This window comes from Lissotriton helveticus, chromosome 3_1, assembly GCF_964261635.1.
Source record: "Lissotriton helveticus chromosome 3_1, aLisHel1.1, whole genome shotgun sequence".
NCBI classification, from domain to species: Eukaryota; Metazoa; Chordata; class Amphibia; order Caudata; family Salamandridae; genus Lissotriton; species Lissotriton helveticus.
This window is the reverse complement of record NC_136061.1, coordinates 665798706-665815862: the sequence shown is the minus strand read 5'-3', so window position 1 is coordinate 665815862 and position 17157 is coordinate 665798706. Positions and strand designations below refer to the sequence as shown.

The following is a 17157-nucleotide window of genomic DNA, read 5'->3' as shown; positions in this document are numbered from 1 at the left end:
ACTCTGGGCAGAAGTGGTATAGGCGGAAAGGCGTACAACAGACCGCAACTCCACTCGCGCCGAAAGGCGTCGCCGAGCGAGTGCCGTCTTGGAAACTCCAACGCGCAGAACTGATGACATTGCGCGTTCTCTTCTGTGGCGAATAGATCTAACCAAGGCTCTCCCCATTGCTGAAAGAGGCCTCTCGCCACGTCCGAGTTCAGACGCCATTCGTGATCCACCGAGCACCGACGGCTGAGTTCGTCCGCCCTGGCGTTCAGAGAACCTGCCAGGTGTTGAACCGCCAGAGTCACGCCCTGACGTTCCAGCCATTGCCAGAGACGCAGAGCCTCCTGGCAAAGGGTCCACGACCCCACACCGCCCTGTTTGTTGCAGTACCACATGGCGGTGGTGTTGTCCGTGAACACCTGCACTACACTCCCGTTGACAAAGGGGAGGAATGCCTTCAGTGCTAGGCGAATCGCCCGTAGCTCCAACATGTTGATATGGAGCCGGGACTCCGCCGGAGACCAGATGCCTCTGATCTCCGCCTCTCCCAAGTGGCCACCCCAGCCCTGGAGGGACGCGTCCGTCACAACCACGTGCTCCGGTTGGGGAAGGGAGAGGGATCTGCCTCTGACCCAATCGCGGTCCGTAAGCCACCACAGCAACTGTCTCGCAGTGCCCTCCGAGATCAGGACATGGTCGGATAGGTTGCCCTGATGCTGGGCCCACTGAAACTTCAGGTCCCACTGCAGAGCCCGCATCCGCCACCTGGCGTGATGCACCAGTAGGATGCAGGAGGCCATCAGCCCCAGAAGCCGCAGCGTCAACCTGACCGAAACCCGGGATAACGGCTGAAAGATGGGAATCAGAGCCTGAATATCCCGGACCCGCCGTTCCGGGGGATAAACCCGAAACTGCGCCGAGTCGAGAACCGCTCCGATGAAAAGGAGCTTTTGAGAGGGACACAGGTGTGATTTCGGCACATTGATGGAAAACCCCAGCTCGTGCAGGAGGTCTGCCGTCATCTGAAGGTGGTGGACGACTGTCTGGGGCGAGCCCGCCTTCAACAACCAGTCGTCGAGGTAGGGGAAGACTGACACCCCTAACCGGCGCAGATGAGCTGCGACCACCGCCATCACTTTCGTGAACACCCGTGGGGCGCTGGTAAGGCCGAATGGGAGCACGATAAACTGAAAGTGCTCGTGGCCTACCGTGAACCGCAGGTAACGCCGGTGGGCCGGCAGGACGGGGATGTGAAAATACGCATCCTGCAAGTCCAACGCTACCATCCAGTCTTGTGGGTCTAGAGCAGCCAAGACCTGAGCCAAAGTCAACATCTTGAACTTCTCCTTCCGGAGGAAGCCGTTGACGTTCCGTAGGTCCAAGATAGGACGCAGGCCTCCTTTGTCCTTCTTGGGCACCAGAAAGTAGTGGGAGTAGCAACCACACCCTACTTCTGGCCCAGGAACGCGCTCGATGGCCCCCTTGGCCAAGAGGGCCGTAACTTCCTCCTGCAGAAGTGTCAAGTGGTCCCCCGACACACGGTGGTTCTGCGGTGGCATGGCTGGAGGAGTGGACTCGAAGGGGAGGGCGTAGCCCCTCCGAACGAGCTGCAGCACCCACCTGTCCGATGTTATCGTGCGCCAGCGGGAGTGGTGATGGCGAACCCTGCCACCCACTGGCGTCACGTGAGCCCGAAAGCTCGGACTAGGAAGGCTTGGATGCAGCAGCGGGGGGAGGCGTGGACTGACCTCGCCGCTGGCCTCTACCGCCACCACGGCGGAAACCACGGCCGCCACCGCGCTGGGGAGCGTTCTGCGGCGCGTGGCTGGCAGCACGTGTGGGACCGCCCCTCCCTTGGCCACGAAAGGGGCGAAACGAACCCGTCTGCTGGCGCTGGGTCGAAAGACCCAAGGACTTGGCCGTGACCCTGGAGTCCTTGAAGCGCTCCAGCGCGTGGTCCGCTTTGTCACCAAACAGGCGACTGCCATCAAATGGCATGTCCATGAGTGTATTTTGGACGTCTGGCGAGAAGTTGGCAGATCTCAGCCAAGCATGGCGACGAATCGCCACCGTCGTGGACATGGCCCGTCCCAGGGAGTCGGTCGTGTCCAGACCACAACGGATCGAGTACCGCGCCGCATCCCGTCCTTCAACCAAGGCCCGGGTAAGCTTGTCCCGCACTTCCTGGGGGCATTGCGGCAAACACTCTTCGACCGTGTCCCACAGGGAGTGGGTGTAGCGGCCCAAGAGGCACGCGGTATTACAAGACCGCAGTCCAGCGCTCAAAGAGGAAAAGACCTTTTTACCAAACTGGTCATACCGCTTTGATTCCCGATCGGGCGGAGCCGAAGGAAATGCGGACTGCGAAGTGGAGGCCTGGATCACCAGACTCTCCGGGGAGGGATGGGTGGATAAAAAGGCCGGGTCGTCCGAGCATCGACGGTGACGCCTTGCCACATTCCGGTCAACCGGTGCACCGGAAGCGGGCCTGGACCAGGTGCCCAAAAGGACATCCGTCAGGGCCTCATTAAACGGCAGCAGAGGCTCCTGGGGGCATGACTGCGGTTTAAACACTTCGGTCAGAATGTTCGGTTTGACCTTCGCGACGGGGAGCTCAAGGTGTAAGGCCTTGGCAGCCCTCATCAGGACCACTGAATAGGCAGCACCTGCCTCGGACGCCACAGGGGACGGGGAGACAAACCCAGGGTTGGGCGACTCGTCCAGGCCACTGGCATCACCCAGATCACCTACCCAGTCCACATCATACTGGCAGGCACGGGATAAAGGGTCCTCAGACCCCTCCCAACCCTCTCCATACTCATCCTCATCATACCCATATTCTGGGTCGACGATATAGACATCGGGGTCAACGGGCCCCATCGGCGTCGGATCCGGCGTCGGCCGAGGCCGGTCCGACTCCGTGTCCGGAGTCGGGGAGGAAATGGGGGTGGCGCCGCGCGGCGCCGGTGCCGGGGACCCGACGCCGGCCGGAGCCGACGGCGGAGTCGCCGCACCACGCGGAGGCGGTACCACGGGTTGGCCCAAAGGAACCGACGCCGGAGAGGCCGGGAGACCAGCCGGCGACGAACCTGAGGGACCCAGCGGCGCCGGGACCGGAGCCACCGGCGGCGTCGGGGCAGAAGCACCCGAACCGCTCGGGCCCCCAGACGGGACCGACGGCCCCGCAGGCGCCGAAGGCCCCGCCGGAGGAGACCTCGCCCTCATAGCAATGAGGAAGGCCTCGATCTCCTCACGCGACGCGACGCGCCTTCCCCAGGGACCGACGGGTATGGGGTAGACGGCGTCGGCGACCCACGCGGGCCCGCGGGGGTGGGGTCACCCGAGCCCCCGGCCGCAGCACGCGGGCGTCGGGGGGAGTCGGGGGTGCGATGGCGACGCCCCGACTTCTTGTGCTTACCTGACGAACCGGAGGAATGGTGGCGACTCCCGGAGCGCCCATGGCGGCTCCGCGATCGTTCCCTCGACCGCTCCCTCGACCTCCGACCGGACCGGGACCGCTCTCGACGCGGGGCCGACACTCGGAGCTCGAGAAGCTTGCGGGACCGCTCCCGCCTAGCTTTTCCAGTCAAGGCCCGACAGTCGACGCAGGACTCCACGTCGTGGTCCGCGCCCAGACACCGGAGGCAGAGTCGATGGTGGTCGGTGACCGACATCATGCGGTCGCACTCGTCGCAGCTCTTAAACCCAGGCATCCTACCGGCACCGTAGAAAGATTAAGTTTTACAAACACTTGGTCAAAAGACCGGAGTACTGCTCTTCGGATCTGCGCTAACTGGCGCGGAAAAAAGAAGAACTGACGTCAGCGCGCGGAGGCGGCGTCTATATACTCCAGCGACGTCATCACGGCGCACGACGCCGACGACGCGGAGCCGCAGGGGACGCCTGCAGACGACGCCTACCGACGCGCAGGGGTACTGCTACGCAAAAGTTTCCGGATCCAGACTGACGCCTGGGGATATTCTAAGGTAAGGAATCTAATACTAACCTGTTTCTTTCAGATGTAGTTATTTTGCAATAGTTATCATGCACAAGTGCATGTTAATAAAAAATGTCTGCTTCTGACACAAACTCTCATAGAAGCCTCAGGGGTAATGGATCACGATCTAGCAGCAAGTCAAGCTGCAAATTTATTTTAAAAGAATTAGCAACATGAAACTGATAACATCACATAATTGCCAGTGCAAAGAGAAGCAGCTTTCGACCCTCTGAGAGAGCCTGAAAACCGATTCTCTGTGCACAGGTGTTTGCAGCTTGACTAGCCAGTGAGTGATCAATCCCTTGAGGTTTCTAGGAGAGTAGGTGGGTTACAGATAGATACCTAAATGAGTTTTTAAGTGCTGCTGATGCTTTCAGTGAACCTTTCCTGTGTCTTTGAACACACTGCAATGTTTAGTAAATATATCCAAGTTCCAAATTGTAGTGAGACACATAATCAGTAGGGGGAAATTCGCCACAACAGCTGTAACCATTGCAGAATGTACAGCTTAGACGCCTCCGGGTATTCGTTGCGCTTTATAAATTTAAAAATCAAATCAAATCAGCTTCTCTTGCTTTTAATTCCTTCCCTGCATGCCTTTAACATAATCACAAGAATCCAAAAATCACTCAGGTTACTTTGTGATTTATTGTGGGGCAATCTTGTTATCCTGTTAATTATCCGTCTATATTGGTGAACAATATGAAGGGGCAAGAACATTTCTTTTGCCCAACACTAACCAAAAAAACCCTATTCACCATTGCGGGAATCGTCCCTGAATCCATGAATAACCTGCCTGCCTGCCTCCAAGGATATCAGAAGTGCGAATTAAATTGGGCAGTCACCAGTAATCTGAATCAAAATGCCTTTTGACCTTTAAAATTAGCTTCCTTTTGAATGCCTCTGCAGTGCCTTCTAGCACTGGAAGGTCAGACTGGGGGGTTAAGCACATTTCATTTTTCGTCTGGCAAATGAAACAAGGAATCCAATTTCTAATCCCTTTTGTCTCCGCTATAACGTGTCTGAGAGTCCCTTTCAGTCCTCGTCTTGGAAAGGACATTTCTGGTAGCAACGAAGGGCTCGAAAAAAAAAATCTAAGGAGGCAACTTGCTCCAATTTATGTGAAAATATGATTTCACTTTAAGAAGTAAAGGTTGTCTGGGTTCTTAAAACGACACTGCTCCTATGAAATACTGTATACTTGTATTCCCTCTTTGCCACAACCATACCATGTTATCTGAAAGAAACAGGTTAGTGTTAGATTCCTTGCCTTAGAATATCCCCAGGCATCAGACTGGATCCGGAAAGTTTTGCGTAGCAGTACCCCTGCGAGTCGGTAGGCGTCGTCTGCGGTTCCGCGTCCGTCGTCAGCGTCGTTGGCGCTGGAATGACATCGTCAGAGTACTTAGACACCGCTCTCGCGCGTGGACGTCAGCTCTTCTTTTTTCGGCGCCAGCAAGTGCAGATACTGAAAAAGCAGTACTTCTTAGTCAATTTTTGACTAACTTTTTCGATCTCTTTTGGATCCTTTTTCAAGTCGTTACGACTCTCGGTGCCGATAGGGATACCCGGGTTCAAACCCTGTGCCAACTGTAACCGCCTGATGTCGGTTACCGACCCCCACCGTCTGTGCCTCTATTGCCTTGGAGCCGACCACGATGACAAGTCGTGCACCGACTGCCAGTTCTTGACGTCGAAGGCTAGGCGGGAGTGGTCCCGTAAGCGCCTCGAGCTCCGGCAATCGGCCCCGCGCCGTTCACGGTCACTGTCCAAGAGGAGGTCGAGGGACCGGTCGCGGGGCCACAGTCATCACAGCTCGGCGAGTCTACACCACTCGTCGGGTTCCAAGTCCTCAGGTCGAAGAGACGACACCGCTCTTCCGACTCCCCCCGACGCTCGCGCGATGCAGCCGGGGGCTCGGGCGGCTCCGCCGCAGCACCCAGCTCCATACCCACCAGTCCCCGGGTTGAACGCGACGCCGGAGGAGATCAGCACCTTCCTCGTGACCATGAGTAATCGCTCCCCTCCAACGGGTCCTACAGAGGTGCCTCCGGGTCCCGTGGGTCCGTCTTGGTGCCCTAGCGGCACCGTCGGGTACTTCGGCCCCGGCACCATCGGCGACTCCGGTCCCGACGCCGCAGGGCCCCACTGGATCCGGGTCCGGGTCGCCGCTGGTCGCCCTTACGACCCATCTGCCGGCGCCGACCCCCAGGGAGTCGCCCTCTATGCCGTCCCCGGACGACGTCATTCCCGGTCCGGATCCGGCGTTGGACGAAGCCGAGAGAAGAGCAATTCTTCTATAATCCGGCCCCATTCTTTGGACCTGACTATCAGAAGATGGGGGGCGAGGAGGATTGGGAGGAGTCTGACAACCCTCTGGCACGGGAGTGCCAGTCGTATCAGGACTGAGCAGTTGAGCTAGGGGAGGCCAGTGGTCTGGACACTTCGTCAGACACTGGATTTGTCTCCCCTTCCTACCGTAGCTATGGAGGAGGGGGCTGCTTACAGCGCGGTGTTGTCGAGGGCGGCCAAGGCCTTGGCTCTTGAGCTCCCCGTCACAGCCGTGAGGACTAACCTCCTCACCAAGGTCCTCAAACCGCAGGCATGCTCTTCGGAGTCTCTACTGCCGTGTAATGAGGCCCTTACTGACGTTCTGTTGGGCACCTGGTCCAAGCCTGCTACAGGCCCCACTGTAGATCGGAAAATTGCCAGACGCCACTGCCCGGCTCCGGGCGACCCTAGCTTCCTGTCCACCCATCCCACCCCCGAGAGCCTGGTTATCCAGGCCTCTAACTCCCAGACCGCATTCCCCGACTGTCCCTCCTGATCGGGAATCCAAAAGGTATGACCAGTTCGGTATGAAGCTGTTCTCCTCACTTAGTTTGGGGTTGCGGTCGGTCAACACTGCTTGCCTTTTATCATGTCTCTGCGTTTCTGGCGCGGAAAAGCTGTGTATAAGAACTGACGTCAGCGTGCAAGGGCGGCGTCTAAGTACTCCAACGACGTCATTCCGGCGCCAACTACGCCGACGACGGACACGGAGCCGCAGACGACACCCACCGACGCGCAGGGGTACGGCTACGCAAAACTTTCCAGATCCTATCTGACGCCTGGTGATATTCAAAGGTAAGGAATCTAACACTAACTACTGTTTCTTACAGATATATCGTTACCGAAGGTAAGTAACTTGTGCGTCACAGCCTGTAAAGATTCACAGCAATAACTTAGAACTCACCATTATATTAAAAAATAATTCTTAAAATATATTAATATTTTTAAACATGATGTCGCTTCAGAGGAAAGTAAAGAAATAAAAAACTTATTAAAATACATTTAAGACTGTAAAAAAGAACTGGGGAAATGATGTTAGGGTTGGGTAAGGTGGGTGATCAAGGGAACAGAGGTAGGGCTCAGGCAAATATTAGGTAGTGTCTCAGGAACAGGTTAAGATTCGGACATGAGAGTGAGGGGAAGGTCCATGAGGAACTTGCAGGGACATTTACGAAGTGCTGGGCTTGAGACAGCCAATAACCTTTCACAGAGTCAGTATTTAAAAATTCTGTGTGGTAATGTGTCGTTGGGCAAGGAGAGGGAAGCACCTCTTTATTCCGGGGTAAATATTTTCATCATGGCTAAAATTGAAAAAATTTAGTTATTTAAATGTTATCGTTTTCACATTTTAGGATATTCTTTGGAACAATAGCAGAATTTTGCTATTTTTATATACAATAGTTAAACGGTGTTATTACAAAATAGATTAAGCTGGTTGACCACACTCTCCTATTCCTCTATGACATAATATTTCGATGAAAAACCCCTGATGATTTCCTAAAATCAAACCATCAGGAATCCAGATTTACCATTGCCTGGTGGCCAGTTCATCATGAGTCATTTAATTCAAGCTCCAGGCACTGGGAGCAGATGAAACTCCAGCAAATGTAGTAGCTGAAGCCTTTCACAGCTGCAGCCACCTCTAATGGACTCCTAAACTGGTCACTATGCTTTAAATGGTATTTGACTTTAGAAAAGTCTCTGACATCACTCACAATTTAGGCTGGTTTCAACTTTACATGAAGCATCAATCAATTATTGAGCACCTTAGAGTAAATTCATGTTAAAAGCAATAACAGAAACCTGCTGAAAATCGCTGTCCAGAACTAGGACCATCCACTAATTTGATTTCAAAGCCTCCAAGTTAATGAAAGTAGTGTGCTCACCGTAATTCCACTTGGCTGTGGACATTGTTCCAACGTTCCTGAAGCTGAGCCACCTTCTCCTGATGACGCTCCACATCAGGGCTGCGCTCGTGGTTCATCCGCTGCAGCTGCTCTGTAACATCCTTCACTTTGGAAACTTCCTGCTGCAGTGAGGTGAACACAGCATCCTTTTCTTGCATCTCCTTCTGCCATTGCTGTAAGAAGAGGGGATGCACTTGAGCATGTATGAAAGAGAGCAAGTGGAAAACAAGAGTAAAAGTTGACTTCCAAAATCAGACAATAAATAAGCGCAAGGATGCAGAGGTCACATCAGAAACACATGAAAAATATACTAGGCAAGGAGCAAACCCTTGCACAAGCAGCTGGACGCTGTTGCACAAGAAGGTAGGAAACTCTTGCAAAATAAATTTGGAGAGTCTCACAAAAAGAGCCTAGAAATTACGATACCAGAATCCTAGAGACACTCATACCAACAGACAGCTACGCAAGGAGGGAGCTACTCAAGAAACCAGAAGGGAGCTACAACAGAAGACATCTTCATGGGAAGCTTGGTGATACACCATGAAGAGTTTGAAGATCTCAGCTCCTGGAGACACCTTCTCAAAAAGCTGAGTACCCTTCACAAGCAATATAGAGACCAATTCACAATAAGCGTAGAAGCCCCTTCATAAGGTGTGTTCAGACCAATTCAGAAGGAGCAGGAAGAGCCCTGTGAGTCAGAGACCTGTCCAGGACACAGGGAAACCCCAAACAGGTACAAGAACTCTTTGCTAGGAGCTAGCAAAGCTCTAAGGAGATGAGAAAGCTCAGACCAAGCAGCTGGGAGAACTTCGGCCAAGAAAACAAGCGCTCCAGCCAAGGAACTGGGAAGGCTCAGCCCAGGGAGCTGGGAGGGCTCAGAACATGGAGCCGGGAGGGCTCAGTACAAGGAGCCAGAGGGACTCGGTCCAAGGAACCTGGAGATCTTAGCTAATAGAGCAGAGAGACCTCAGCCCCACAAGGAGGGGGCTAGAGAGCCCAGCGCAAGCAGGCGAGAGACCAACATAAGAAGCCATGCTAGCAGAGTGCAAGGAGCAGAGATAGATGAGTGCAAGAAGCTGAGAGAGGCCAACAGAGGGGAGCTGGAAGATAGCAAGAAGTCTGGAGAGACCAGCAGAAGGTGCTGAGAGACTACCGAAAGGATCTAGGAAAGAACAGCATATGGTCCAAGAGAGACCATGCAAAGAGCTGAAAGAGATTTATTTAAGGAAAGACTAGTGCAAGGAGATAGGAGAAACCAGCGCCAGGAGAGATCAGGGCATGATGCCATGAGACACAAGCACTGGGAAAAGCCTATGCAGGTAGTGGGGTCAGAGCATGAAGCAGGTTGACAACTAAAGAAGCCAGGAGAGACGAGAGCTGGGATGCAGGAGAGTTCAATGCAGAGAATTGGGAGAGGTAAACAAAGGAAACTGGCAGGGGTCAACACAAGGAAAAGGGAGAGGCCTAAGCTGAGAACTGCGAGAAGCCAACAAAGGGAGTCAACAGAGAACATCTCATGGAGATAGAAGAGCCCAACTCAGGGAACTGGACAGTTCAGCACAAGAAGCCTACAGAACCAAATACAAGAGACAATGAGACTTTTCCAAAGGTAGCATGGAGATTTCCACTCAAGGTGACTGGGAACCCTGAAACAATAGACTGAAAAGCCCAGCAAAAGAAGCCAGGAGACTCATGAAAAGAGAGCTGGTAGACCCGAGCACAAGAAGTTGGGAGTTCTGAACAGTAGCAACTGGGTGATACCACACAGGGTTCAGGACGACCCTTGAAAACGGATCCAGAAGGCAGCAGCTCAAACTTCCAGGGGACACCAGACAGCTATACAGAGGTCCTGTGACCATTGACGAGTGCTTCATGAGGATACCACAAGGATCCGGATTGATCCAGCAAAAAGAGATGGTACTCCAATGCAAACTGAACAAGTAAACCACCGCACAAGGATCAAGAAAACCATCACAAGGAGGTGGAATAAATCAGTGCAAGCTTCAGACCCTTAAACAATGAGACAAGGAGACATCTGTACAAGTACACAAGTTGAGCCTTGCAAAAGGAACAGAAAAAATCTGCAATATGAGGCAAGAATGATCTGCACAAGTACACAAAGACATAACTCAACATCAAACCAAATCTGATAAAATAGAGATTGAATACATAACATATATATACGTGCTGTACGTTATTACTGCACGATGCATTAAGAGCTCTCTGGTGATGCACTTTACCTGTAGTATCGCAGTCTGAGATCCGATTGCTGTGATATCTGCAGGGACAGCATCTTCTTGGCTTAATCTGACCTCAAACCCTTTCACCAGGGCCTCGGCTCCCTGGATGCTACGTAGCACAACATCTACAGTCTTGAGCCTTGATAAAATACAAGGGAAAATAATGAAATGTGTGTTCAGACAGATATGCAGCAACAGACACCTGAGAAATTGGGAGAGGGGCAATCTGTCCTCTTGCCTTCATATGCAAGGTTTAAGTAAATTTAGCGCAGCCTGACCACTGCTTCTATTCTTCCACTAGTAACACCACTCACTTGTGCCCCCTACACCTACCATAAGAGCACTTGATCAGAGGAAATGATTATAGGCAACATGATGTGCATTCCCACCAAAAGGATTGGCCACCTCTGTCACAAAGAACTCAAAAGGGATCATGCACCTTACCAATCAGATCAGGCAGACTAAGGAGAGTCAAGACATAGTGTTCATTTACACATCCCTTTGTCGACACAGAGTTGTAGGGACAGGCCCAGATCCTTACTTATTTGTGGATGCTGTTGGCTGTTTATAGCGTTCATTCTCTGTACAACCATCATCCATCAGCCTCCCCTGGAACTTCCCAAGAATTAACTCACTTGTTCAGGTACACTGATGACAGGCCATACACTGTGTCCATCTTCTCCACCACTAGATCAAGCTCTGAGCGAAGTTTGGGGACACTTGAGCCTGAAGGGGACAGCTTGAAAAAGAGGACACAACGATGGGAGACATCTCCAAGGTCAGACTGGAGTCTTTGCAAGTCCTCCTGCACACGCTAAGTGAGTGGAAAAGAGAGAGAGAAAAGATCAGACATAAACCCATTAAAGGTTCTAAAGTAGAAATGTATTATGTATAGATGAAGAATACAGAAACATGGGGATACTGAGCAGAACAAGATTAAGACACAGTAACATTCCACAAGGCATTTAAAGCCACAAATACACTGAATAGGTGGCCCTCACCCTCTGTCCTCCTGCTCTATGCAGACTAAAGTTGGACCACTGTACCCCCCCTCTAGACACCTGGCCCTTTCTACAGATGCTAAAGTCCTCTCGGTCTGGAACTCAGTGACATTTGTATGACCGCCAATACATTCTCCCAGATCCCCTGTGCCAGTTCTCTCACTTAGCCCCCCTTCTTTGCCATAATTGTAATTTCCCTTGTGGTGGGCCCTCACTCTACACTTATCTCCATACAAAAGAACTGGAGGTCTCTCTGAAGCCTCCAGTCAGTCAGTCTCGAATGCAAGTGCTCTGTTTTCCTCTCTATCTGGCCCCTTCCTCTTTCTAGACAGCAGGACCCTCTAACCTCTCACTGACCACAACGGCAATCAACCACCTGGATGTAAATGCCCTATTCTTTTGACTACAGTGTCCTATTTGACCCCCTGTTCCGTGTAACCACCTGTGCTCTCGCTGAGGTACCTACTAGCATTGCCTCAGCCCTACAGTGACTTCCCTGTGACACCAATTGCGCCCTCTCTCTGGTCCCAAAGGAGCTAGATCTATCCCAAAGGGCTTATGTTTACCACCAGTGCCCTCCTCGACCCGCTAGTACTCTATGTTGCCGCCCAATAGGCTGCTATCTGGAAACCAGGCCCTCTGTCTGGATGCCAGTGCTCTTCTCCTGACAACAGGCCACTCTCTGTGGCACCAGAACATACTTTGTATTGTTCAGGAACCTTTCTCTGGACACTCTCCAAGGTTAAGGGCCCTGCTGCCCTCTCTGGCTCTTTTCAGACACAATGGCTCTTCAGGTTTCCTCAATGACATTCTCTCTGGCCCTTCTCTGCATTCTCTCTAGACACCAATGCTACTACTCTCCTTCAGGTCAAGTTCGGTACTCTGGGCCTAAGTACCACTCTATCTATTGAGGCCCTGGTGTTGAATACCTAATTTGTGAAAACAGGCGGTATACTGTTCCTATAGAGGAAGGGGAGGTGTGGTCCTGACCGAGGGGGCACATGCGGGGAATACTCCTAAGAGGAGCAAGAGCCTTCACAGACCCCTCGTCGGGGTACGGATACGAGAGGGAGCACGCAGGTTCTAAGTGGGTGCCTAGCGTTAAGGGCGGTGTGCCAAATCGCTACCACCCCCTCCTGTAACCCATGGCGCATTGATTGTTTGTACCCTTTAATAAACTCTGTTCCGCTCTACTTTTGAAGGAATCCACACTTAGGTTTTTTTTTTTACTTTTTAACACTAGTAACCCCTGATCAGGGTGGGCCTTAGCGCGCCCATACCGCCGGGGTTCACCACTACACTTTTTTGGTCCTAATGAAAGCCTGACTAAATGCTCACATATAGGCAGAAACATGTTGACCACACTTTTAGGATAAAACTGAACTTTTAATTTAGTTCTTTATCCTACACTTTAGTTTTTATTCATGTCTGATTGGCAAAACTAAAAATACTTTTTGACACAATCTGGACATTTTTAACTCACTAATTCACCTTTCACCAATCACGGTAACCAGCTCCGCAGTAAACTGGCATTGCAGCACACTAGGGTGGCATTTGGCCACTCCTGGTGGGGCCCGATGATGAAGCATGTCACCAACTAGGTTGGTGAGTGAGGGCCTTCTAAAAAACCTAAACTGGTTCTCTTCATAGGAAATTCTCACTGTGAATTGCAATACATGCTTGCTCTTCTTCCATTTCGTAAATACACTCCTTTGTTAATTTTTTTATTTTTAAATAGGAACAAATACAGTGGAAGGGAGCTCACAGAGTACTTGCTGTGAGCAAGGGCCCAACAGATTGCCAAACCGTGCCCACCTCGAGTGGGCAACGACAGCGGCGCCAAAGATATGACAAGCGAGGCACAGCTTGTCACTACAGAAGGGAAATTAAAAGAACCACAATATTCAAGCAACATGTAGCATCAAGAGAACCCAACCCAACTGACTGCCAGAGAAAGGAGCTGGCATAGGTGTGGGCGGTGGGAGGGAATTTAAAACAGAACAACTCCACGCGTGAGTAGCACAGGAGGAAAAACATGAGAAGGTATTGAAAAGTATAGACCTGAAACCACCTTAAAACGTGGACGGTGTGGAGAGCCAAAGTGCTTGAAAACTGCCAAAGGAAGGTGCTTAGAGCACACCACCAATGAAACACTAGGACGGAGGGAAGTCCGAAGGGCACCACGGAGGACAAAACACCTTACCCCAGAGTGAGGTGCGAGAGCACACCCCCGGAAGACCAAGGCCACCAGAAAGAGGGAGGCCAGGTGGAAGACATCATATGAAAAGGTATTCGCTGAGTGGGGAGGATGGGCGGGTGTTAAGGAATCTGCAGCTAGACTGTGTCTCTACCAGATATATTATTACCGAAGGTAAGTAACTCTTCCATCTGATAGAGACATCTAGCCGCAGATTCCTTAACTTAGAATAGACACCAAAACCATAGCCCATAGGAGGAGGGTCTGCTGAACAACCACCAAGTTCCAGGAGAACATATTCGTCAAGAGGCTGACGAAAAAACGGTGGAAACTGCAATGCCAGGACAACGGGCATCAGACCCATGACCCCCTTAAGGAGCAAGGAATGGTAAAGACACCAAACCAGATGAGGGACGGTGTGAGACCTCTCTCGCCCAGACACAGACGAAAGGAAAACAGAACTAGAAAGTTCCGTGCCAACGTAAGAAACAATGCAGTGAGACCTTCAAAGAAGGATCTAGGCATTAGTTCCTATAACCCAAGAGGAACGAAGTACCAAGGGTCAAAACGACATGACAACGATAGGACATACCGCCTGAACACACATCACAGTGGAAACCACAAGAAGCAGGGGACAGTCAGAAGACTGTCCACCCAAGAACCAGGAGCCGCAGCATGAGGCCCTTGGGTGGAAGAAAAAACACCTTAATGTGTACTGCCTAGGACATGTGACAACAGTAGCAGGGCCGAGCCTACAGCCTAGTGCAAACAAAGACAGAGGAGCCACTATTTGAGCAAAAGCTCAGGAGGTAGGCATGCAGCCAAACTAATAAAAAGGCACCACTGTGAGTGGATAACCTGCAAGGCTATTAACACACAGAGTACACTATCCCGAAGGAAAGAGTAAGCAAGAATGTCTGACACTAAGGCAAAAAAGACTTAGTATGCAAGCATCCCAGTGGCGTGTAGAATCCACGATATACACACAAGAGACAGGAATGTCGACACGCGTACGTGGAGTGATTAAATCTAAATAGGGGAGTAATGCAAGCAGCACCACGGCACCAGTGTGCTGCATAACAGTTAAGAATGCAGAAACAATAACAGGTCCCCGAGGGGAAAGAATCCTGGTCGCCAGTGAGACAGCGGAAACATAGACCACAAGACTGCCCATAAAGGATAGAAAGAAGGCACAGACAGAGAAGCCTAGCGCCAACAGCCTACACTACCAAAGACCGACACCGTCTACCAAAATGAAGAACGTCGAGAAGAATACACACACAGTAATGCCACCCAAAGAAGCACCTGTGCCATAATGGGACTAAGAATCAACCCCCAGAAAAAACAACAGGGGTGGAGCACAGATCTAGAGACAGAAAGGCGTAGACCAGAGCCACTCCTCGAGAACTAGGAATATGCACAGGACAGGAAGGACTAACCCCGTGTCCTGCAAGGAACCGGAGACCGTTCCAGGGAAGACCTGCCACCCCTAGGGGCGCATGTCCACCGATAGACAGGCAAGATGTGCACAGTGGCTGTAGGAACACGCATGGGTGACAAAACCTCCTACGGTAGTTCGGGCTGGACTGTTCCCATGAGGCACAGTGTCAGACTGATTTGCATGTGGCCATGTCTGACCTGGGGTGGTGGAGTGAGCTAAAGAATGATGATGGATTAAACCCAGATCAGTTGACTGGGGTGAGTGTTTGATTTGCTCAAACGCTCCGTCCATCATCCCTTTTGGTATCGCTTTGATCGCCCTACGTTGGCAGGGTATGCCCAGACGTGGGTCCCTTGCTCACTTTGCCACTGGATTCAAGATAGCCTGGCGGATGAGTGCTATGAACCCGAAACCGGTCCCAGGATGCTTGTTTCTGGTCCAAGGAAGACATGGCTTGGTAGTTCCGGCTGGACTGTTCCCATGAGGCACCGGGTCAGACTGATTTGCATGTGGCCATGTCTGACCTGGGGTGGTGGAGTGAGCTAAAGAATGATGATGGATTAAACCCAGATCAGTTTACTGGGGGTGAGTGCTTGATTTGCTCAAACGCTCCGTCCATCATCCCCTTTGGTATCGCTAAAACCCCCTACGGAGGCGGAGATTTATTACGGACCAACCGTAGACAATCAATGGTAACCCTTGGAGAGAGCCCAATCCTATGAAACTCACCAAATGAGACATCCTACAACAATAGGAAGAGTCAGCTTCTGCTAAAGTTCCTGGGCAAAGAAGACCAGCTCGTAGGCAGAGGCTCAAAAGAAAGGTGAACACAGCTGAACTGGCTGTACCCGAATAAATAAACAACACAGGTGAACAGCCACACAACCCAGAACATCTGCGGCCCACGACGGGTAACAGACAAGAGATACATATACAGGAGGCGCCTGACCGCCGAATCAGCATGGGCGTCAAAACCGCTCCTGAACATGTTCTGGGAAAACGTCATTGCGTGGCTGCGCATGGCTAACGACCTGGCCATAGTACTACCCACAACGTTCGTGGTGTCCATGGCAGACCGAATTGGAAAGTATGCCATATCATGGCTATCACGGATTAGACAGGCCAGATCGGCACAAGAGAACCCCGGCAAGGAGGGGACGAGCCGGTCAACTCCGTCTAAAAGGGAAAATGTAGCCGAGCAAATACATACAACGTGTTGAGGGACCGGAGTCCCAAGCTGGCGGATGTAAACAAATTGCTGCCATATGACTCCAACCACCAAAACTCCTGAGGGGAGGATGCAACGGAACAGGAGTCACAGAGGGAGCTGCCTGAGCACAAGTTCTCCAGCTTGAGGATGGAGGGTCAAACAGGCGGGGTCAGTGGGAGCGGACTGATGTGCCACAGCATGATCCACGTGGTCCCCCAAGGAGGGCAGTGCCCACGTTCCGAGAAGGATGTCAAACAATGACTCTGCAAAAGGTAACAATGGTGTCATGTTCCACGTGCCCTGGTGGAGAATATCCAGCAAAGGCTCGGAAGGCCTAGAGACTGAGGGCGGCTCCATCCTTAAAATGTCTGCAGCCCTGCAAACAGCCCTGACGAACGTCCACCAACCTCCGTGGCCCTGCGAGGCAGTGAAAGCAAGTCATCAGTAGGTGATGGACGTAAGCTAAACTGGCCCCTAAATAGAGGCTCAGCAGCAGGATGAGTTGGCCAATGCTCCACTGGCGCCTTCTCTGGAGGGCATTGAAATGACTCAGGACGTGGTGAATGTAAATGTAAATGTAATTTGTACTTTTAAAGCGCACTAATACCCATGGGTGTACTGGCGCTGTAACGCATACCGCTGTGGAACCCTTCCTGGCTTTTCCCTGTGAAATGTCCACTCCTGGGCACCCCCAAGGTGAAGCCAGGCATCCCAGCGCTGTTGGGGCCGTTGTGGAGATTAAGCAAGCTATTGCCCAGAGTTGCAGAGTGGGACCCATGATTAGAATAGGCACCGAGGCGAGAATTATCATGTCCGAGGAAATTGAGCCCAAGACCCGCAGAGGG

The 17157-nt window shown here is 51.9% G+C and overlaps 1 protein-coding gene across 4 annotated transcripts in view; it reads right to left on the bottom strand.

Annotated features, from left to right (window-relative positions):
• The window catches only part of MACF1 (microtubule actin crosslinking factor 1), a 990087-nt gene that overhangs the window by 611543 nt on the left and 361387 nt on the right, over positions 1-17157 (bottom strand). For all 4 annotated transcript variants that reach the window (XM_078680764.1, XM_078680763.1, XM_078680765.1 and 1 more), the window contains exons 26-28: positions 11099-11277; positions 10464-10602; positions 8203-8396 (exon numbers count right to left, since the gene is read on the bottom strand). In XM_078680764.1, the coding sequence (XP_078536890.1) occupies positions 8203-8396; positions 10464-10602; positions 11099-11277 (512 nt within the window). The remainder of the gene's footprint in view (positions 1-8202; positions 8397-10463; positions 10603-11098; positions 11278-17157) is intronic.